At 40.4% G+C, this 23,144-nt stretch overlaps 1 protein-coding gene across 3 annotated transcripts in view; it reads left to right on the top strand.

Annotated features, from left to right (window-relative positions):
* Window positions 1-23,144, top strand: part of MAPKAP1 (MAPK associated protein 1) — a 107,373-nt gene that overhangs the window by 37,649 nt on the left and 46,580 nt on the right. For all 3 annotated transcript variants that reach the window (XM_037399341.1, XM_037399340.1, XM_037399342.1), the window contains exons 5-7: window positions 7,986-8,158; window positions 13,876-14,052; window positions 22,499-22,608. In XM_037399341.1, coding sequence (XP_037255238.1) covers window positions 7,986-8,158; window positions 13,876-14,052; window positions 22,499-22,608 — 460 coding nt within the window. The remainder of the gene's footprint in view (window positions 1-7,985; window positions 8,159-13,875; window positions 14,053-22,498; window positions 22,609-23,144) is intronic.

The following is a 23,144-nucleotide window of genomic DNA, read 5'->3' as shown; positions in this document are numbered from 1 at the left end:
TTCTAAAGTAGGCTATTCCTTCTCTTCGCTACATGGAAACTAAGGATAGTTTTGTGTAATGAATGCATTTTTGTTGCAGATGTAGCAGTTGCGTTTTGATAAATTTGGATATGTGTTTTCATTCTTCAGCAGAACTATCGGAACGGAGTAGATAAGGGTTTAATATCCCCAGTTAGCTCAGTGCCATCGCAGCCGGTGGGAATTGCAGCCCCCTGGAGAAGGGCAGCTCCAGGCCCTGTGCCTGGCACCGGCGGTGCTGTGGGCAGCGTGCTGACCCGCTGTGCAGGAGGAGCTCCTGCTGGCTCCTGGCAAAGTGACATGGGAGCGCGGTGGGGTGAGAGATGGACGGGGTCCTTTTGTCCTGAAAGTGATACCTTGATGAAAGTCAGTGAGGCCTGGGCTGTAAAGGGGACGAACTTGGGGTTTAGTGGAGGCCACCCCTCCATAATAACGGAGGGACACTTCCATTCCAAATCAGATCTGTCAGAAAAAAGTAATAACAAGAAATCATCATATTCATAGTACTTCAAGTAAAACAGTTTTTAAAGTGAGTTGTGTCAACGAGTGTGTGTTAATATGATTGAAGTATGCTGTTACAAGAATTATATGTCTTATTCTTTGCTCAGGACTTAAGTAGTTTTATTAATTGTGCGAGTGAATGCCAAGAAAGAGCAGGCAAGTACTTTGAGATACTTGATTGTGTGGTTATATATGTAAATCGTAGTTTTGAGGTGTATATAAAAATTTGTTCAGGTGGAAGCGTGGAAGGAAACTGTCCAGCTCTGGAGGTTATGTTTCTCAGCTGTGTGTTGTATAATTAACTGGTACATTAGGAGGGGGGCTGGAATAAAACATGAGTATGTTAATGCAGCCTGGAGCTGATGTTGTAGTGATCATTGCAATGCAGATAGCGCATTTCTCATAACTGCTGCTGCCTACTGGAGCCTTTGAAACATCTGGACCTTTAATTGAAAAATAGTGTGGTGCTGTACAAAGCAGACATGCTAAGTGAAGTCAACAATTTAGAATAAAAAATAATAGTGTGTTATTTACCTTGTAGTTAAATATTCATACTTTGTTATGCTTTGTGTAACAGGAAATTACTGGGTTAAATTTTTATGAATAGTGACAGTGTGAATAAGATAAATTAAGTATTTAACGATGTTAATGGAATTTTACATTGTGATCTGCTAACTCTGCAGCACAGGCTAGGACGATACAAAGGAGATCCACTCCTCAGGAAGGAACAACTTTGAAGCTTCATTGAAAATCTGTGGGGACTGGCAGGCATGCCGAGTGTAGCGTGGTCACTGCTGCCAGTGTTGAGCCAGTTGTCCCAGTGGCCTCACTGCTGGTGTTTTCCATAAGTGACTTGAGCGTAACAGAAGTAATCCTATGGCTGTAGTAATGAAAAATACTGATATGGCTTAACCACCTGATGAAATAAATATCATTCCTTGTTTTTTGCCGTAGTAGGGTATCGTGTGGTGCATTGGAGAATAAAAAAGGGGTAGAACTGCCCTGTATTTTCATACAAACACTATGGCTTAGTGTTATGCCCCTGAATATTAACATAATGTTCAACTGAACAGGCATTCTCTCCAGCTCTGTTAACACTGGACAAATGAAATGAACAGACTATAAATATTTAACCATCATATTATGTTAGATGCTATTCTGCTCAGTGCACCAAAATCTACTAGTTGCAGCTACATGTTTCACTGCTGGCTAGTGTGGGTCTCAAGATGCTGAGGCTGATGAACATGTTCATCACCTTGCTTTGCTGCCAGTGTGTTCGCTCTGAACCATATGCCGGCAGTGTCCTTGTATTGCGCTGCAGTGTGAGGGTTTCTGCCACATGCTTGTTGAAAGCTTTTAAGATATTTGGTCATCTAAACTTAAGAAAACAGAACTTTTTTTTACATGGCCCTTCTTTTTCTGCTCAGCCCCTCAAAAGCTGTTTTGCTTATGAGTGAATATGACTGACTGTTTTATTCCCACTTATTTTGGATGAAGAAATAATTGCTCTACATTTTTAAAATTATTTTTTTTTTATTCAAGAGCGTAGAAAATAGTGCTTTTCAGTGATGGTCTTAGAAGAATACAGCCCTACGTATTGCCATAAACATCTGTGCTGTAATCTGTTAGAAGTTTTGTTTGTGTTGTAAATGTTGAGTTAATATATTTCAATTTTTTCCACTTCTGTATGTTGTTTAAATACATATGTGGGTAAGTTACATTTAGGAGCTGATTGCTGGCTCACATAGTATATTAAATACCCTGTCACCTAAACCAAAAAACATTTCACTGAGTTTAAAAGTGAGAAGACATTTTACATTTGGAAAAGGATAAGCATTTGTTTCCATTTTGTCTAATGTTTAGCATTGTTTGCTGGGAGGTGAGTCAATGACTTGAATTAATTATAATTACTGAAGAGACATACACTGATTGAGCAAATAAAGTAGTAAGCTCATTTGTGCCAAGGCCATCTAATTAAATGCTAACTTTGGATAAGCTAGATGTGCATGAAAGATTAATTTCAAGAGGTTTTTATGACTCCCACTAAATAATGATTCAGTAAAATCTTTGCATTATATCATTAGAACATCTAATCTTAAACTGATACATTTAGTCACAGAACTCTGTTGTACAGGAAGATGCAGTAAATTATTGTTGAAAATTAATCACTTTTCTCTAACAAATGCTTACGAACTTTGTTTTAATTTTCTACTGTGGTGTGCAGTGAAGCAAATTAGAAGTGAGAAGGGTACGTCATGTGCATTTTTCTGAATGACTGTTTCATTGCCTCCCCATTATGCAAGTTCTTCAGAACTACATTTTAGGAGTAAGTTGTCCTAGGGATGGACAGATGGTACCAAACTTCCTTTATCATGCAGAAGAATATTAGTAGCCCCACAATAATCTATTCAAGATATACATCATCAGGTATTTGAGGGAAATATATATTTTCCCATGGATTTTGATTAAAAGTTAACTTTAAATCTTAGAAAGACTTCTTGTGTTGTGAGAATTATTAAAAGTTTAAATATGTATTCTTTTCTTTTTTAAGATACTGTGTTTGTATTTAAAGCATATTAATTTTATTACAGAATATTAATGATACAGATAATTCTAAAACTATATGTAGCCAATTAAGATAATTCTACCTGCAGTTTTCTTGTCATAGTTGTGGTAACCAGTATTTATATAATTAAACACCACAGCTTGCAAATACAATCCTAGAAAATCCATGAGAATTCATCATTTGAGTTGCCTGTCATATCCTTCCCTCATACTCTCGTGTCTAGAAGTACCAGCAACATATGTATGTGCTGGTGCTGCTGCTTATGTTCTTGTAATTAGCCTGGCTACTGTTATGATATATCACCAAGTATTACTGTACTGTTTTGTGGCTTTCTTGATTTTAGACAACACAAGAAGCAAGGATTCACAGGAGCAGTAGTCTTAGATACCAAGTTATTCTTTCAAAAGAAATCTGTTAATTAATGGGAATAAATTTCCTAAGCTTAGCCACTGGTTATCATCAAAGTACGTAAATGTGCATTGAGCTGCTTCATTTAAAGTATAAAAAATAGAAAGCAGAAAGTTGGGGAATTAACAGGCTGTACTCTTCAGCAATGTCAAATAACAGACATAATTCTGTGCAGCTCTTGAATAGCAGCAGAAAGAATAGCTGTAATGTGCCAAAGAACGATGGTGTGCCAACCACCGAGAATGCTGATGACGGTGATAGAGAAAAGAGAAATATAAAGAAACGAAGTGATTTATGTCCACAGCACACTGTTTGTGTGTTTAATTTGGGAAACAGTATCCCTGGGTTTTTGCCTGTTCAAGCCTGTGTACACTGCACAGTGCCATGTCTCCTCCAGTGAATTGCAGATGATAAAACATAATTTTGCTTTGAGTAAGTTGAAAATGCTATAGAAATAGCAAATGGAAATTTTCACAAGATCAGACTGTAGGACAGTACTAGATAGCCTTAAGAGAATCAATTAATAAAAATACTGAGAAAGTTTTCTATGTTTAATTGTAACTGGATACACAGCAATCATACTCCTTGCTTCCTTAAAGGGTTGGTGGAATGTAACATCTCTAACAATAAAAGCTTAATGGAATCAGATATGTGATTTTCTAGAAAATTAACGAGATATTTTGTCAATTTTATTCCAGGCTTCATTTGTCAGAATATACAGTGTCCAGTGACAAGCTAAAAGAATTTTTTGACAAATTAACTATGCCACAGGTGACAGATCAGGAAAATGTTAATTTAACAGCCCCTTTATGCTTCCCAGATTTATTGGAGGCTATTAAGGAAACTCCAAATGGTAAGGCCCCTGGCCCTGAATAGATTTTCCATTGAATTTTATACAGGATCTATTAATAAAGTTTGATGCTGCCTTTTTGAATATATAGGTAATTGTACTTCATCTTCTGGGTTTCCTCAGCATTTACAGTTGGAATACAATTTTTAGTTGGGAGAAAAAAGTAATTATGCTTCCAGTAGTGTCTGTAATCTGGTTCTGAATGATTCCTCCTAAAGAAGAGACTAGAAGCGCCATATAAAACCCACAAGTTATTACTAGTTAAATCCAGCGTGGCTAGGTCTTTGACTCTTGGCCACTGAGACTAATAATTGGATCCCTTTTATTCAGTCCCACCACCTACAAATCCTTACCTAATAAGCTTTGCACAGATAAGTAATTGAGCTCTGTGGGACTTCCTACACAATTAATATTTTGCAGGACCAGACTAAGGGTATGGATTCATTCCATTCTGTAGACATGTACCTGATGGTTTGGATTTCTAGTGCTACTTCAGAACAAATATCATCAATTTGCAATAAACACAGTGGAGATTTCCTCCAGACCCTCTGGACTTGGTGATTGATCAGTCTGAGCCTTGACCCACGTGGTAATAGGCCACACTAATGTTTCCTACCTAACGTGGCAATGAATGTTCTCATTACTAATAGTCTGATTGGCTTCCAAATCTCAGGTTTCAGCCTCTCTAATATCTTATGGCAGTCTGTTTTACAGCCCTTTTAATTAATAAAAATAATTCACTCACCTCTTCAAAGGTCTTGAGAATAATAGTGATGCTTTTGAGCCATTTGCCAGTACTGCTGCTGGTGGTGTTGCTTCCCTTGCTCAAAGAACAGTTGGAATCCTGATACGTGTATGAATAACCCCTGGTTTAAGTCACCTGTCACCTTGATGTTCGTGCTGAGTGTTTGTGAGTAAGAGAACGGGGATATCGATAATGGAGAGAGTTTGGGCAAGCAAGACGGTACAAATAAACTGGAGGAGGTAGAGGAGGTTTAGAGATGAGGAAGAACAAAGAGAAGTTTATTTAAAAACCAACAAACACAAAGCAACAGCACAGTGTAGGGCAAAGAAGAAAGGGGAGCACTGGGAAAGGTAGACTGAGGGAAGTTACAGTCATATTTCTGACAGCCATAAGATCAGGGTCCTTAGAATGCGTTTGTTTTATAAATACATGTGTTTATTGGATTATGAGCTTATAAAACAGTCTGTACTTGTAGTAGGGGCTAATGGAATAATCTCATCTTTTTGGGTATTAGTTACAGTTCTTGGCTCATTTGTCCATTCTCTGGCTTTGTGCTGTCTGTATCACTTGTAACCTTGGCATTGACTCTCACATCTGGTTGTCGATTTTTCTTAGATTTTCCATTATTAGGGCTAAGCATTCCTTACGGTTCTGCCATCTTCGGATTTAAGTATGTAGCTAACTTAGCATGCCAAGAAGTCACATTAATTTTCTTGATAACTGCTGTTTACTCATTCAAATGCAAATATAGTTGAAACCACAGGTCTCCCGTTCTGGCTGGTACCTGCAGTCATGACCGTAACGTAAGTGATGCTCACAGCCCCAGGCGTGTCCGTACCTTGGCCAAGGGCAGGGATAGACTCTCAGACTGGTGATTCATTACCTGATACCGCCTTAGGATTTTTAAGAGGACTTAAAAATAAGTCCTGTGAGTAGGGAACCAAGTGAAGAAAGAAAGTAAACAAACCTGTATTTTTTTAGAAGTTGTAGTTCTGTTGTGTTCATGATTTCCTTGGTGAGGTTTGTTCACGGGCCTGGCTGTACCGGACGAGTCCCAGGCACACTAGCTCACCCAGAGGCTTGTTAAGGCTGATCCAAACAAGGTGAGGGAATGTCACCTATTCTGTTACAAATCTTAACGTTTCCTTTTAAATAAGTAAAACAGATTCCTTCCTACCTTAAAAACATGGGAAGGAGAGGCATCTGCACTATAAAAATGCTTTTTTTAAAAACAAATTAATTACATTTGGATAGATTTTAATAATACTTTTAGCTATGCTATTATGAATAACTTTAATCTCTAAATTCCTGATATTTCTCTTAATTTATAATCACACTGAAGGATCAAATGTTTTTTAACAATATATTGATATCAGCACATGGCATTTAACTCCGTTTTATACTCTCATTATAGATGTATAGTATTGAATCCTTTTATCCTGTTACTTAGAATTCTGAGTGATTAATCTGAATAATACTTTCTTGAGGCCCATATATGTATAGAGATAGATAGAGATGCGTAGTTATGTCAGGGGTGGTTTTGAAGAGGGGATCAGGATATACAATCTTTTGTCTGTTTAAAAGATTACTGGTTTAAAAATATGGTCCTGCCTGCAGTAGATTAAACATTTTTTCTTGTAATGCAAACATTACAGATCTTTATGTTGCTACATATTTTATGTTTTATTTAATTGTTAATCTCCACAGTGCCAAATAGATATTTTTTTAATGTGGTGAGCTCCAATAAAACCCAGTATTAGTTAATCCTCCTTGGTTGTCTTCAAATAGTTCAAAATAGTTCGATGGCTCCGTTGTGTGTGCGATTTTGCTCTTCTCTTGGTAACCCCAGGTCAAGCCTAAGGTTTATGTCATTTAAATGTCATCTTAACCTCCACGTGTGATCGACGCTCATTTTTGCCCAACTTTCTGCTCCGGTCATGTTGCCCGGTTTGATTTCCCTTGGGCGAGCGGCCCGCGTGGCTGGCAGACAGTGACCTGAGCTGCGCATCGGTGGCATCTGTGAGATTCCACTTTAGGTTTATGTGTAGCTCACTGCCAGCTGTGGTGGTCTTTTCCTTCTCCTCCTTTCTGTGGCAACGTGCTGGCCAAGCTCCAGTCTCCCCTTTTACGTACGCTGAGAGTTTCCCTGGGTTTTATCCTGTTGTGCATCCAGGTGTGAGCTCCTTTGGCTCCTGCTGGCAAGGCAGCGGGGGCGGGAAGGTGAAGGGGAAAGGAGGAGGAAGAGTCCCACACTAAAGCTGGAGGGGAACTAGAACGTTAAAAAGGAAGTAGCATTGGCGATCTGGCATGTTGCAGAACTAGAGTAACTAGTGATGAGACAGGCTGCTTTGGCACTGCTGTGGAAGATGCCTGTGCCTGGGTACCAGGGGGGTGCCAGCTGAGGCAGTGAGGCACGGTAAGTCGGTACTTCTGCACTTGAGGGGAGTGAGCTTTGGAAGTAGTGGGCAAGAACTACAGAAGAAAACAGAAATGTTGAAACAAGGGTAATGCTAGTGTTAAATACCAATGGGAAAACGGTTTTGAAGCTTCAGGTAGGCTTGTCAGTTCTCTCTTCCAGCCCATCCCACCCTTTTATTATTTTTTTTCTTCTTTTTTTTTTTTTCCATCCTGCAAGAACATGGGATCTTGCAGCGAATTTCAGACACTTTATGGAAATCTGTGAAATCATTGCCAAATATTTCATATCATTTTTACAGATACATTAAACAGCAGTGAAAGAACTGAAATTTAAACGTTCAAGCTTCTTCCAATTTTAAGTTGTAGCAGTGTATTTTAATCTTTCTACTGAAAAGAATTCCATCTGCACCAGATTTTGTATTAGCTCTGTCATACTTTTTTTTTTTAATACATTCTAATGAAATATATTTTCTCGACAGGGTCATGTTGGTACAACGGCAACCAAAAAAATTGATGTCTACCTCCCACTGCACACAAGCCAAGACAAACTACAGCCCATGACAGTTGTGACGATAGCAAATGCCAAGGTGCATGACCTGATTGGACTAATATGCTGGCAATATACAAGTGAGGGACGGGAACCAAAACTGAAGTAATGTTCTTTCTTTACTACCTCTTGATCTCTAATTTTCTCCTCTGCAGCCTTTTTGCATAATAAAATGGATTTCCATGTCAATGTTTTTATAGATAAATCTTAGAGAAACCACCTACACATTTATCAGTATTTCCTTTTGAGCATTATACATGCATCTATATCCACTTCTTTTTCAATTAAACTACTGGGTACTGTTTAACGATAAGCATATGAAACCCTGGATCTGTAAACGGATTGTAATTTCAAAATGCTCTATGTGAAAATAATACAAATCTTATCTTTTCTGGTGTCACAGGGGCATTTTTTGTTTTATGTCCCATCTATTTTTTGGTAGTGTTCTTAATGGCTAAGATCACAAGGATGTCAAATAAATCCAGAACTCATCTGTAACTCCCCCTCTTGTTTGTCCTGAGAGAAGGTACCCCGGTTCTGGCTCTGGTTTGTCTGCACGGTACCAGTTTCTCCTACAGCTTCATGGAGAGGGCAGTCGCTGTGCTGGGTGACACGTGTCGTGGAAGTACTGTTAGTATTGTCCTGAAGCCATAGAATAGATTTTAGCCGTAGAGAGTATGCCAAAAACTAGTCAGAATTCTGTCATAGAACTGCAGCATTACCACTTACTTGCTTTCTGCTGTAATTTTGCTGACATACTGACCTTAACTCATTATACACCTGTTAAAATATTTCTGGTTTTCTAAGAATTGACAGGTATAGGGGCTAAAGGTTCTTGTCCTTCCAGGCCATCATCCTGGAGATATCACTAAAATAAAGATGTGCAAATAAGGATCCTGAAAACAAAATAAATACTAGTTTTCTTTGAAATTGTGAATAAAATTGCATTCTTTAGTTTAAAAACCTCTGTCATGTGGTATTTTATAATTTCTACAAGACTTTGACCTCAGTCATGTTGGCTCTTTGCTGTAAAGAACATCTGTCTTGTCCTCAGAAATCTTAGCATCAGTTATCAGTGGATTTTTCAGTATCTTTCGTAGTCATTGCTTACATCTTCATTGTGAAAGAACCCTGCCCCTAAGATTTCTGTGACTAAATAATGGATTTGATTTGCTGTGCTGGAGAACTCGTGTTGTTCAGTTAGAGCTGTTACTTTGTCATGGTAGGTGACATAAGGTACGTAAAACAGGTACTTCAGAGCCACTCATCTGAGCAACTTTGGTTTTAAAACAGTTCTGTAAAATACTTCAGGTTTTGCTGGGTCATAGAACATAAAATAAGAACTTAAAATAGTTTGTTGTAGAGTTATTGGTAACAGATACTAGCAGGTGACTTTCCTGATCTAAAGAAGGTTAAAAGTTTTGTTTTTTTTCTGTACGAGCCAATTGTCACTTTTTCGTTGTTCCTGCAATATTTGATTAATAGTTTGGGGTGTGGTACTGGATTGTATAGTTTGCTCTTTCAGCATTTTTCAGAAGTGTTGAGGGCACAGTAATCTCTCCTGCTGTGGCACAGTTGTAAGGGCGAAAGGGAGGTGCTGAGAGGTCACTTGACCTGCCCTGCTTTAGGGTTAGTTGATTTCTGTTCAGCAGATACAGGGCAACACAGAAAAGCAGCCCCTCCTGAAAACAGTTTTGTGGGTATTGTTGCCTTGGATATAGGATTTCCCTTAGCTCTTCTCAGCAGACATATGAGATGTTTCAGAGGCTAAACACTTTCGGTTTGAGTTGTCATTCTTTAACACTGGAGTAGAAATAGAAAATTATTTGCAGATGGTGCCTTTTCATTTGCAGTTCATTAATTAATTTCATTAATTTGTTATTAATTTCTGTTCATTATATTGTAAGTGTCCTTTGTGTATGACTAGCTTATTTTTTAACGAGCAAGACACCACTAATGTCAATCTTTGGACACGTGTATATTTTTCAGGAGCACAGCACACCTCAAATGGAACAGCACCCATGAGTAGAGGTATTCCATGAAACATCTTTGCCCACAGCAAAAGTTAGCAGTGGGAGGAAGTAAATTTCACTGTCTGCCTTGAAGGATAGGATGTTATAATGTGTCAAAGAGTGATCATGGCCAAGGAGGCTGTCTAATGTAATCAAATCTCAGGACAGAAATAATAAAATTAATAATGGAGGCGTGAGTTCCCACGAACAGTCTAACAGCAGCAACTGAGAAATACATGCTCAGAGGAAGGGGCAGAGCCTCAAGGTTGCAAGAAGTTTGTTTTCTTGTGTAGTTCTTAATTATTTCTCATGTTTTCATCATCTTTTTTTTAGCATTGCTGACTGCCAGTCCCGTAGCAAGGAGTGAGTTAATTGTAAACTAATTCTCATAATTTCCAAATAAGGAAAGAGCTTGTGTAGGTTGGACATCCTCCATTTGCTATTGTTCCTGATCTAGTCGGTTTAGAGTATAAAAGAAAAAATCAGGATCATTGTGAGCACTGCACTAAGATACATATAGAGAATGCTTCAAGTGTGATACACAATGCGTGCAGAATAACAAATACACCTACCAGTGACGCAATTTGAGAATAATGAGGAGGTTGTAGACTTTGTAATTAAGAGAAGCAACCCCTCTGTCTTTAGGAAAAGAATATATTACTGCCTGATTCTTTTTCGTAAAAGGTAGATGTGAGACTCTGAAGAGAGTGAGTACTAGTTGACAGCTTTGGGAACATTTTGTATTCAGTTAGGCTGCCTTTTTTGTTATAATTGTATTACATTTGTCTATATTCAGTGTCTTGATATGAGGAACCACTGACAGTGTTAGCAGCTCTGTTGCTGGCCTCTTACATATGAACTTTGGTCATAACCCAGTGGACCATTCTCTTGCCGACCCCTGACAGATGTGCTGTAATGATTCCACGTGCAAAAAATAAACTAAATCCCTTTCTAGGAATGAATTAATAGTAAGATGCAAAATTCAAATAAACTCCCTATTTTTAGAAGTGAAGAATGGTATTACATCTGTCAGTTATACCTAACTTTTACATCCTGTCCATAGCAAACTGGGATTCTCAAGACTTTGAACCTTGTGATATGAAGCCTAAGGTTCAGGACTTTGATCTCACCCTGGTGGAAGTTCAAAATGCAGAACAGCTTTACCCATTGGGCTGGCTTTTTTCAACAGATTGTGTGTTAATGTTCAGAAACCCACTCCATGTTTAAGACATCTGTAACCCCTTTAATTTATGAGATTTAACCAATATTGTGTATTTTCAGTATAACTGACGGAAGATAAGTTGTTACCACCACCTTTTTTTGGCACTTGGATTGCTTGGAGACCGCACCGAATGTGTTCTGTTGCCTGCGTGTCTATGTGTTCCTCTGGCTTTAATGAGAATTATGCAAATGCATCAAGTACCAAATGGAAATGTTAATGTTACTTGTATAGAGCTTTAAGTGCACACAAGGCCGCACATTGCAGAATTCTGTCAAACAAATAGGTTAGACAATCAGCGGTGTGAGGCGGAGAGCACAGCTGTGGGAAGACAGGCGTTGGGTGACTGCTTAGACTGGGAAGCCTCATGGTGTGGGGTGACTTTTGAATTCTGTTGAACCGGACAGAAGGAGCATGTGGAGCTTGGTGTCTGTATTCCCTCAACATGAGAAGGACATGCCCCTGCTGGAGCAAGCCCAGAGGAGGCCACGAAGATGCTCAGGGGCGGGAGCACCTCTGCTATGAGGACAGGCTGAGAGAGGTGTTCAGCCGAGAAGAGAAGGCTCCAGGGAAACCTTACTGCAGCCTGCCAGTGCCTAAAGGGGCTCGTAGGAAAGGTGGGGACAGACTTTCTAATAGGGACCGTTGCAATAGGACAAGGGGGAACGGCTTTAAGCTGGAAGAGGGTAGGTTTAGTTAGATACAAGGAAGAAATTCTTTACTGTGAGGGTGGCAAGACACCTGTACTGTTGCCCGGAGCAGCTGTGGGTGCCCCATCCCTGGCAGTGTCCAAAGCCAGGCTGGACAGGGCTTGGAGCAACCTGGGCTAGTGGAAGGTGTCCCTGCCTGTCACAGGAGGCTGGAATTGGGTGGTCTTCCCACCTAAACCGTTATAGGATTTAAGTATCCTATTTTTTTTTTCCCACCTAAACCATTATAGGATTTAAGATATGTAAGTGGAATAAAAGAAGGACCTGAAAGTCCTGCTGGACATTTCTCACTGCGTAAGCAGGATCCTCTGTATCTATTATTTGCAGCTTTTTTGTTTAGCTTGTTCCTAAAAAGACTGGCAGCAATGCAGAACTGTACAGCCTCCTGGCTGCCAGCTTGCTCCGGGGGTCAGGGTGTGCTGAATGATTCTCTTCCCAGCGCTCCCTTTCACCAGTTTCCCTAAAAGTTACTTAAGCACTCTTGAAGAAGTTAAAAATTAATTCTACAGCGATGTTCCCATTCTTCATAACAGTCCAGAGACTCATGAAAGTTTCTTGAATGGTATTGCAGAATTTTCAAAATTCATATGACAAACATTGCTGGATTACCTTTTCGTTAGCAAATTTACAGTTTACATTAATAGTAATGCATCATTATTACCTGTTTTATATAATAAATGTCTTTAGTCATGACAAGGTGCGTATAGATCACCTGGACTAAGCGCTCTCAATAAAGCACAGTTGCAACCAAAGGTTTGTGAATTAATTGAGAAAATTGCAAATCAGGTAGTCAGAGAAATAATTCATTGTCACATCCAATCAATAAACTTTGTAAATCAACTCATTTAATTCAAAAAATGATCTATATAGATCAAGCGACCAATTAAACAATTAGCATACACTTTGCAATTAATTAATTTAAGCATCAATCATGCAATTAAAACTCTAAATTTAAACTGCAGAGTTTAGAAACACACTGCCATGTGAACATTCAAGCTATACTTCATGGCGGTGGAAAATGCCTGGATGCTGGCAGATTTACAATAAGAAAGAATGCTTATTTGTAGGTCAATAATTTAAATATTAACAGCCGAAATAGATTTTAATGTTAGTAAAATACGATTTGGTATATATATTGTTTGGTATATATATTATTTCCCTATGGGCTTTTGTATCTGGAAAGAAAGAGGCTTAGATTTTTCTTTCAAATTTTCTTCACGCTGTAGCTGTTTAAAACTTTCTGTGTTATTTAGTTCTGCTTGTCAGTCTATACTAATTTGGAACTGCTTTTAGTGACTGGCCTTCTTAGGTATTTGAAAAAGGTAGCTTTTCTACTAATCACTGCTATTGCGTTGAACAGATTTTTTTACTTTTCCTGTCATTTATGATACTGTTTACGCGCCTGAGAGCATTCTCTGCTTTTCAAGCCTGCGTTCAATAAACTTTTTCACAATTGCTTGCTTTATGAAAAGATAGAAAGACACTGCTTGTTTGTCTTTTATTCTAAAATGTAATGGTCATGTAAATAAATACTTTTTCATAAATGGAGAAATACTTTGAGAAGTCCCTAAACTTTCTGTAGACTTTAGAATATTCTAATCACTGTCAGTATTTTGCTTCAGTTCAGTTAATGGTGAAGTGAGACTCACTGCTTTACTCTGAGGCTTTGGGGGCTTTTCTATTACCATGTGCTTATGGTAGCAAGATACGTGGGGACTTAGTTGAGTCATGTGTATTTACATGCCATCAGTGGCTTTTAAGTATATTACTCCTGTAATAGGCATGTCTGGCTGATTTGGTTTTTAGTGACTGGTATTGATCAGCTGAACTGAACTGGTCATCTAGCTTCCCCTGAGTAAACTTGGTCTGTCTTTGTTTCAGCGACAACGTCAATGCCTACTGTCTCCATATTGCTGAGGATGACGGTGAGGTTGACACAGATTTTCCACCCTTGGATTCCAATGAACCCATTCACAAGTTTGGCTTCAGCACTCTGGCGCTGGTTGAAAAGTACTCTTCCCCCGGCCTGGCAGCAAAACAGTCGCTCTTTGTTCGCATGTGAGTATGGGTGCTCGCTTTCTCCATCACTGCGAAACATCCGTGTGTCCATGCCACCTTCAGGTCTTTTTTTTTCTTTTCTACTTTTCTTTGTCAGAGTGTAGCGACATTTGGGGGGCGCGTGTGTTTGCGGTTGGCTGCAGATGATGCCCTGCCCCGGGATCTGTCCTGAGGCAGGTGGAAAAGGGAACGAATGCTGCTGGCGGCAGCTCGGGTGAGCCTGTCACCCTAAGTCTGAACCTACAGAAGAAGAAATACACCCCTCTGCCTGTGATTAGTGGGGAACACTGAACTGCTGCACTCCCACTAGTACATACTCAGAATTTACACAGAGTTTGAGCTCATAATCTTAATTTTGCTCCAGCCTTGCTGCTTATTTCTGAAAAATATGTTCTGAATAATAAATAACATATATAATAGCTTCAGAGAAAGAGAATTGTGAAGTCATTCGTGTTGGATATCCAGAGCCTTTTGCAACGGGTATTAAGAACTGATCTTTCTAGTGACTTTTCAGTTATTTGGGGAAAACAGATTGAATTTTAGCAGGAAAAAAGTGTACTTGTGGTGTTTGGGTATTCCATATATCTTTCAAATCCTGATAGACAAAGTCATAGATTTGCATTTTAAGACTGGTTAGTGGACTGAAAAGCAAGTAATTTTAAATACGAATAGTTGCAGAGTGCATTAATAACAACGCAGTGATTGAGGAGAGAAATGAACAGTAAATAAGCATGCCAGTTAGAATAGGACTGGACATACCACTCTAAAGCCCAGAATTTTGAAGAGGAAGACCCCATCGACCACTGAAACTTGAAGCTGTCTGGTTTGTAGCTCAAGAAGAATTTACTATGTCATTATGAGTGAATTAGCATTTGAGTGGTACATACTGTGCTTGATCACTTTTATTTTTCTTTACGTGTGAGTGAAAAATCCTTTAAACCATAAGAACGCCTTAATTACTATAAGAAAATACTAGCAGTATGAATGACTTCTTACTTGGGAAAAATATTTCATGTTTGGATCTCTTGGAATGAAAATGCAAATAGGGTTTTCCTGGTTATTGACATTTCACAACCATACAGCTGCTTCCAGTTTTGAATTATCAGACATTTAAAAAAAAATTCTGATGTATTTAATTACATTTGTATGTTCTTTATTGTGTACTATGTTTCGTAGCGACATTCTAAAGCGTCCTACTGAAAGAAATTTTCAGCAATCCCATGTGTATTTCCCAAAGGCCCATTCTCTGTATTCCACTGCATTAGGTCATTAGAAAAGAAAATATTCTGTCCACAGTATTTACAAATAAGTTATTCCAGGTAAATATATTCAGCTGTGCTGAACTGGGTGCAGTCGTGTGGAAGCTGATAGAGGGAGGGAATGAAGCAGCCTTGCCAGTCAGGCTACAGGTCCGTGCTTGGTTTGTGCAGGTTACAGTCCCACAGCTGAGCCAGGCAACCGACTTTCCCGCCTGTGGGATTGCAGAATATTTAGTTCCTTCTGCCTGACTGAGGAATGCTGCAGGTTTTATCTGGAAGAGGGAATATCTCTTTCACTTGTGTGCATTTCTCCAGAGTCAATGCTATTGCCATGGATTTGATTTTTTTAAATTTTGTGATTTCATGAGTGTTTTGTCTTCAAGGTAATCCCGCATTTTCAGTGTCCCCAGAAAAACGCAAGGAGTTACATAGAAAATTCTATTCTAATTCCATGCAATCAAAAAGGATCACAAATGTTTATTGCAGGTAGACCAGTTAAGAAGTCTGTATCATTACAAGTCTAAATTGATGATTTCTAATGTGGAAGGAGTCCCCTTTCTTTCTCAACTGCCTCCTTCCTAAACCCCTGTTGCCTGTACTCAGTACATAAATAGGGGTTAGTATTTAAATGCAATGAACAGATGTGGTCTCAGCTTCGGGATGTTGGCTTGGAGGAGATGGCACCAGTGTTCCCATCTGGAGCACAGAGACCTCAGCAGGATCCTGGCCTGGCCAGCAGGTCTCTGACCAGTGCTGGTAGCAGGATTAAGGTCCAGCTGCAAATCCTGCAAAATGAATGTGAGGTCTATTGATTTAACTTAATTTGTACTCATCTGAGGACCTTCCTTCTAACTTGGGAGGTCCTGCTGATTAGAAATAGGACAACTGCATCTTAAGTAGTAGTGCTTTTCTGAGAGGGTTTGGGTTTTTTCTGTGTCCACATGTTAATTTGAAATTGCTTGTACTTCCTGTGTAAATACCTTTCTGTAAACAGTTAGATTTAAATTAGAATTTTTAATGTGTCCTCTAGGATAGAGAATTACTTGATCAAAAGGTTGTTACTTCTGTGAGTTTAAATGTGCGTGCTGTCTTATTTTTGTAGGGATTTGTTGTAAATTCTACATCTTCTTCCTTCCCTGTCATCCTACTAGTGCATGTAATTGTGTTTTTATATTTTGCATCCTTTCCCCCCGCCCTCCCCCCCTCCTCATGCTGAAGTATTTCAGCTGCTGCTGTGTCAGGCTTGTGAGTTGTAATGTTTATTAATATTGAATCACTGTTGAAAAAAGTTGATGCTTCTGAGAAGCTTCATGATGAAGCATGGTGTTTTATTTCAGATCTCACCCATCCTGCATATTGGATATATTTTCAGATGTTGTGCAGTTTCCGAGCTGACAGTTATGGAACCTCGCCAGGGACCCCGTTTCAGCAGGACATGTTTGAGCAGAAACAGTTTGCAGAACTTTATACACTTAAACTCCTGCCAAGGCAAACTCTTAGCCACTTGAGTTAGTTATAAATACCCAGTGGCGGTGGTTGGAAGTAGCCCACAGTGCATTTTATATTCTGAGCTGAATGTGAATGTCTTTGTGGCTATATAGAGTAGTAAATAATTGAGTTTGATTAGGGAGAGGGACCTCATTATCCCCCCACCTGTGCCCAGCTGGTAGGGGAGGGTCGAAATGAAGCCATTAGCTGTCTCTCTTACTGGCATCTCAAAGAGCTCAAATACATCTGTGTCTTATTTTCTTTTCTGGCACAATCAGTCGAGCAAGCTAAGCAGGCATGACCGAATTTGGCAAGTTCCAAGGACTCTGGCAAAGTTACACAAGGAGAAGACGGAGGGCAGTCATTCTGGCTTCTAACTGCCCATTAGTCTAGCGAGTTATGTTTTTGGAAAATGTCTGTTGTGGAAAGCAGTACTTTGTCCAATGTCAAACCCAGCATTTGCAAACAGCCCTCTTTGATGTCGAGTATGATTTGTCAGGAGGAGTCAAACAAAGCACTGCATTCATGTAAATGCAGACGTCTTGAGATGGTGAAGGAATACCTGAAAGACTCTGAGCGAAGGTAGCTTAAAATAAATCTGTACTATCATTAGGGCTTTTTTCCCTCGGAAATTTTATTATCACAACTTGACATGCTCGATCTAATGGTGTTTCCAGGAGTTGTAGCTCAGCTGCCAGTTGGCACACAGATGAAATTTGGCATACAGTTTCTGTGCCCTGTAGCAATTCTTTTCTGTTTTGATACTATGTTTACATTGCTTTGACTGTTATATATGTATTTTTCAAAGCCACACCTCTGCTATACCTGATAGATCGAGGTTTGAAACATTTTTAAAGTATCAGGCTTTCACCATACACTTACAAATGCAATTCAAAGCTTTGAAATGTGTTTTTTTTATGGAGCACTACACAAAAGGCCTGTTAACGTGGGTGCAGGTGATCTGCGAAGTATATTTTAGAATTTTCATAAACCGCAAATTTAAGAAAGTTAATATAGATGCCAAAGTGAAGAAGCGAGGCTCCCAGGATAGTGAGTAGGGAGAGGCAGGACCCCAAGGAGGTGGCAGAGCAGGAAGCCGACTTGTTGGATGTCTAATGATAGCTTATAGTAGTGTCAGAACAGAGCCAACAGAGCACAGATTTATCCCAGGCTAACCTGAGATGCACAAAAGCAAGATCATTTAGACTCAGAATAAAAATTGTGGCTGGCATAGTTATTCTGGTTTGTGTCACTGTGCAGTTTATCTTAAAAATTACCCAGCTTAAGTTAAGTACATTGCATCAACTGGGATTTTTAATCTTAACTTTGACTTTGTGCTGATCAAGTGGAAATCGTTTTTAGTCATTCACAGACACTTTCAACCATGCCAACCATTTTTTGCAGTGAGCTTTAAGTGCTATAAATTCCACTTCAGTGCTAAAAAAAAAAAAAAAAAAGCACCTAAAAATTAAAATTGCTCCAGATTGGAAAGGCAGGTTTTGGGAAAGTTTGTTTCTCGTTCAGAACAGAAGCCTTTTGTCCTTTAAGTGTTGAGGTTTTATTTTGCTTCGCAAATGGAGCCCCTGGAGAGGACACTGCCTGTTTCCATGCTGCCTCTGAGCACCGTTACCCTTCAGGCAACACCCTGGCGTCAGCCCGCCGAAGCTCTTGCCTCTTCTGTTGTTTTCTTTTTCCTCTTCTGAACCTTGCCACCCTGGCTCCAGCGCTGAGGCTGTAAAAGAAGATGGAAAGCCAAGTTACCGCAGAATGATCACTATCATTAACATTCACGGGTGGTTCACTTATCATTCCTGACTGCACAGACATGGCAGCCGTTATGAAACGTCCACAGGTGTAGCACGATGATACATATTACATTGTGCCACAATGGATTTATGTATTCTGTAACAAAAGAAAAGTGTAATGAAAAAATACAGAAGGTAATCCTTTATTCCTCCACTGCACAATTTATCAGTAATGCCTGTGGATGATAAGTGCCAGGGATTTCCTTTGCTTGATTTAACCTTGTCACCCAGGTATGTTTTTGCAAAATGACAGAAAACACAAGCTAAGGAATTTCTTTGGCTTCCAATTTGTAAGGAGCAGTTTTAATTGATTGAATAGCATCTGCTTGTCCATCCCGTTTTCTAGTGTGTTGACTTAAAATAAAGGTATCGCACGTTAGCAGAGTAAGCTAAAACATGTAATTTATAATCGTAATTAAGGATATGCTGGAATTAGGTTGAGCGAGGACAGTTCATGCAACATTATCAATGCAGAGCATAACTGGGAAGCTGGCAAGGTGAGGTGGGGTATGTATTTCTTCCAGAAGAGCCTCACTGTGCTATTTTCACATAAAGGCAGGTTGCAGTAGATTGATGGTGTTTCAGGCGATGCAGTGCGGAGGGTGGCTCCGAGCCTCCCTGCCTGTTTGCTCGCGCTCCGGCACACCAGGCACGGCGCAGGGCTTCTCCATCGCTGCGGCACTGGAAATGTGCTCTGACACGCTGGCCTGACCCCAAGATGATGGCAGGGTCTTTGGTCTGGGCTTAAATCCACCCTCAGCTCTGGTTTCTGGCTTTACTGAGTGCTAAAATGTCATGATGGAGGTTCTTCGGTGTATTGTTAGGGAAGGACAACACTGCACGCTTCATGAGCCAGAGCAGGGGAGGGGGAGAACCGTGCGCCGGAGCTGGGACGGGCACTTCAGACCCCCTGGCTCCCTTCCAGAGCAAATAATCCAAAAGTTTACAAATGCGGGGTGCGCTTTACATTTCACTGCTCTTGCCAAAGTCTCACTTACGGGATAGCACACTAAATATAGTAGAACACAGAGGTTTTTCTTATTTTGCTTTGATCAGTGAAATAAACTTTTAAAGATTGTTCTGGGATGAGATCCAGCTCTGAGGCAAAGAATGGCCGTGGCTCAGGCATGAGTTAGTTATAGAGTGTCAGGGAAATTAGTCTGACAGTTCTCAGGCCAGCTGCTCAATAGAAAGAATCGACCAAGTCAGGATGGCCTGAAATGAGCGGGATCAACAGCAGCATGTGCTTTTTAGCTGCTGAAGTGTCAGGAATCGAAAGACAGTCTTCCATTTTTCAGGAGGCTCCAGATGCATGTTGCCGCAAGCAGCCCCGAGCTGGGTCGGCCGTGCCTGGTTCATGTCCCCGTGGGGCAGATCCATGGGGTGGGCTGCAGCGCCCACTGTGTTTTGGGGGAAAACACATTTGAGAAACATTTTGTACTAAAGGGAAAAAGTAAAGCTGTGACTCCAGTCGTTTTGGCCAGAGAAGGTTTTGGAAGACTTTCTTCGCCTTTGCCGGTTGGCATTTCTTTTTTTCTTCCTGCATATTGGAGTTTATTTTCCTGTATTTCGGTTGCAGCTCTCTGGAAACCTTCTTTCTGCATTGCAGAGCATTTTATTCACTACCTGAAGGCGCCAGATATCTTTTGAGTCAGTGTTCTGATGGTTGGGTCCAGCATGCAAGGCTTTTCTTGTAGCACTTCATTGACAAATATCATGTAATTTAAATAAAAGCACAAAGGTAGTTTCCTTTTCATAGTTATAGTATAACTATATATATACTTGTATAAGAGGCTTTTTACTTTTAAAAAACCCAGTAAGTTTAGCTTGGTGGATCAGTTTGGACTGGAGCTGTAATGGCTTTGGGAAGCGAGATGAACAACCAGGAAGCTGCTGAGCAGAAGAAAGACGTTGTGCAGTGCTCGTGCATATTGCAGGGCTCCGCAGCAGCTTAGGGGAAGATTTGCTCACCAGTAAAGGGTTTAGGAAGGTCTCTGCTCACTGTATGGCATTAGTCAAACCCCCTGAATCCTTGGGCTGTACCGAGGATGGCAATCTCACCACTGCAGACATGGATGCTACTCCCTCATGTGGAGCAGTGGGCTCAGTTCTCGTTCTGTATGAAACACGTGGCAGAAATACAGCGGGGAAAAAGTAGATGCATGAAAAGGTTGGGAATATTTGGTTTGGAGACGAGTCAGATAGAGTTATAAATAATAAATGGTCTAGAGAACATAAATTTGGGCTTTTAGGCAGTTTCATTTTTGCCAGGAACAAAGGGAATTGAGAATGAAATTCAGATGAGTCTAACTCACAACTGATGGGAAGGAAACACTGCTGTACACCAGTGGGACTGTGCCACGAGGTGAGGAGCCTGGCGCTGAGCTGCCTGAGGAGTGGGGGGGTGCTCTGAGATCAGCCCCATCTGGTGCGCTCCTTACAGCGTAGCAGGCGAGTTCATTTTTCATAATGCATAACTGAGCACCCATCATAGATTTCTTGACTGTGTCTTTGGCCTGTCCCAGCCACTCCCGGCAGATGAGGTTGAGTTGCAAAGCTTAACTGGCGTAAATAAGGTAGCGGTGTGCTGTGAGCAGGGTAGAAGGGGACAGCGTGCACTTGCTGTTCTGGCAGCCACGAGAAGAGCACGAGTGAGTGAGCTGCAGGACAGCAAGCAGGTAGCCAGCACATGCCCAGGCGGGGGGGGGGGGGTCACTGGCCGCCGTGTCTGCACTGTGGCCAGGAGTAAGTGTTCCTGCGTGGTGAGGGCTTGAAGGTGTCATGTATTCACCTGGGCTGTGTCACGGTGTGGGCTAGGGGTGCCACATCTGAAGTGATCTGAGCTCAGACTTGTATTCCCAGCGTTTGTGTCTGGAGGAGACCCGTAATGCGGTCTTGTTTTTAATGATGTAATTGCGTTGCTTGGATTGCTTCTGACTGCCAGATGCTTTTCAAAATATTCCAGTTGTGATATTCACATAGAGCTCTACTCCCTGATTAAAATTCCTAGTTGCCAGATACAAAGCTCCTCCTCCTGTCTAAACAGCTTTGCAAACCCGTTTTTTCCGTGCAGTGCAAGTCTCTCGCTGTGGGTGCCCAGCAGCTCTCAGGTTTCTGTGCTAACTGTCTGCAGTGACATCTACTGACATGAGCAGAGATTGACTGCAAGGTCTAAGGGGCAAAATTTACTGATATATTAATCCAGTATCTCTTCTGTTACACTGTCACCTTCTCTGCTTCCCCCGTGATGCCACTCTCAATATTTGGCTGGTGGTGTCTCCCATAACCGTCCCCGTGCTGTGTGCAGTGTTGCCCCTGGTGCGGGCTCTCCTGGGGGCAGCTGCCGGGAACCTCGCCGTGAGACTCTGCCACGATGTTCACAAAAACCTGTCCAAAGAAAGCACGTTACTTACGTTTGAAATAATGCTATCTGTTAATAGTGCTGAAAAGCTGCTGTTATTTCTCTGAGTGTTGTTCTTCCACTTCTGCTTAATGATTTGTTACATCTGCCATCGGGACATGTATGAAAATGACATTGCAAACTGTTTCTCTTGTATGCACTGTGAAATGCCTAGCAGATACTTAATAATGAGTAGTTGAGGAGCTCTGCAGGTACATTTGCTCATTTTTCTTTTTTAATGATGAACACAAATTGATCAAAAATCAAGATAAATTAGGAGAGTCCTTGCACACCTTGAATCTCAATCCATTTTCTCCATTTTCGTCTCTGCCTTTCTAAGGGAGTTTGCTCAGTTTCTCCTTTTAACTTACTTTTATAGCACAACTTTGTTAATTGGTGGGCCTAACAGGTCCTTTGCTTGAAACTAACGACAATTGCAGTGAGCTGCCTGCTGATGATTGTGTTGTAAAAATGCATGTGCATCTGTCTTGCAGAAATGCTGCTCATGGATTCTCACTTATTCAGGTGGACAGTATGAAGGTCACCATGAAGGATATCTTACAAAAGGCCTTAAAGAGAAGGAAGGGATCACAGAGAGGCTCAGGTGGGTTATTTTATCGTATTTTCTAGAGGGTAGGGTGTTTTTCCATGAGCATATTTTATATCTCTTTTTAACTGTTTTGGAAGATGCTCGGGTTTTTTTCAGTAGGTATTGTGATCTTCAGTACCACTCAAAAGCAGTTCCGTGTGCAGGTTTGTGTTCTAGATACTGGCAAAAAGCAGGCAGGGGAGGAGCTGCGTAATGTTTGCTGCAGAGCAGTATATCCATTACTGCAAATATTTATTTATGATAACAGAGCCATTTGCATTCAAGTCCAGTAGTGGTAATTTGAGATGATGGGTGGAAGTACAGTAAGGCCAGTCCTTCACAGAATTTGAATACTTTTGATTTATATAAGAAAATGATGCTTAGTATGATTTTTAAATAATTTAAAGGGTTCATCGCTACTTGTAGAGAAAAAGAAAAATTTACTTTCTGCAATGTTGTCAAATAGTACTGTTATAGTTAAGACATATCAAAATTTAAAAAAGAAAATTTACAGTACTTGAATTTATATTTTAGAGCAATGCTTTTCCAGG

This window comes from Falco rusticolus, chromosome 9 (assembly GCF_015220075.1).
Source record: "Falco rusticolus isolate bFalRus1 chromosome 9, bFalRus1.pri, whole genome shotgun sequence".
In the NCBI taxonomy this organism is placed as follows: Eukaryota; Metazoa; Chordata; class Aves; order Falconiformes; family Falconidae; genus Falco; species Falco rusticolus.
The sequence above is the reverse complement of the archived record's forward strand: the minus strand, read 5'-3'. Positions and strand labels throughout refer to the sequence as shown.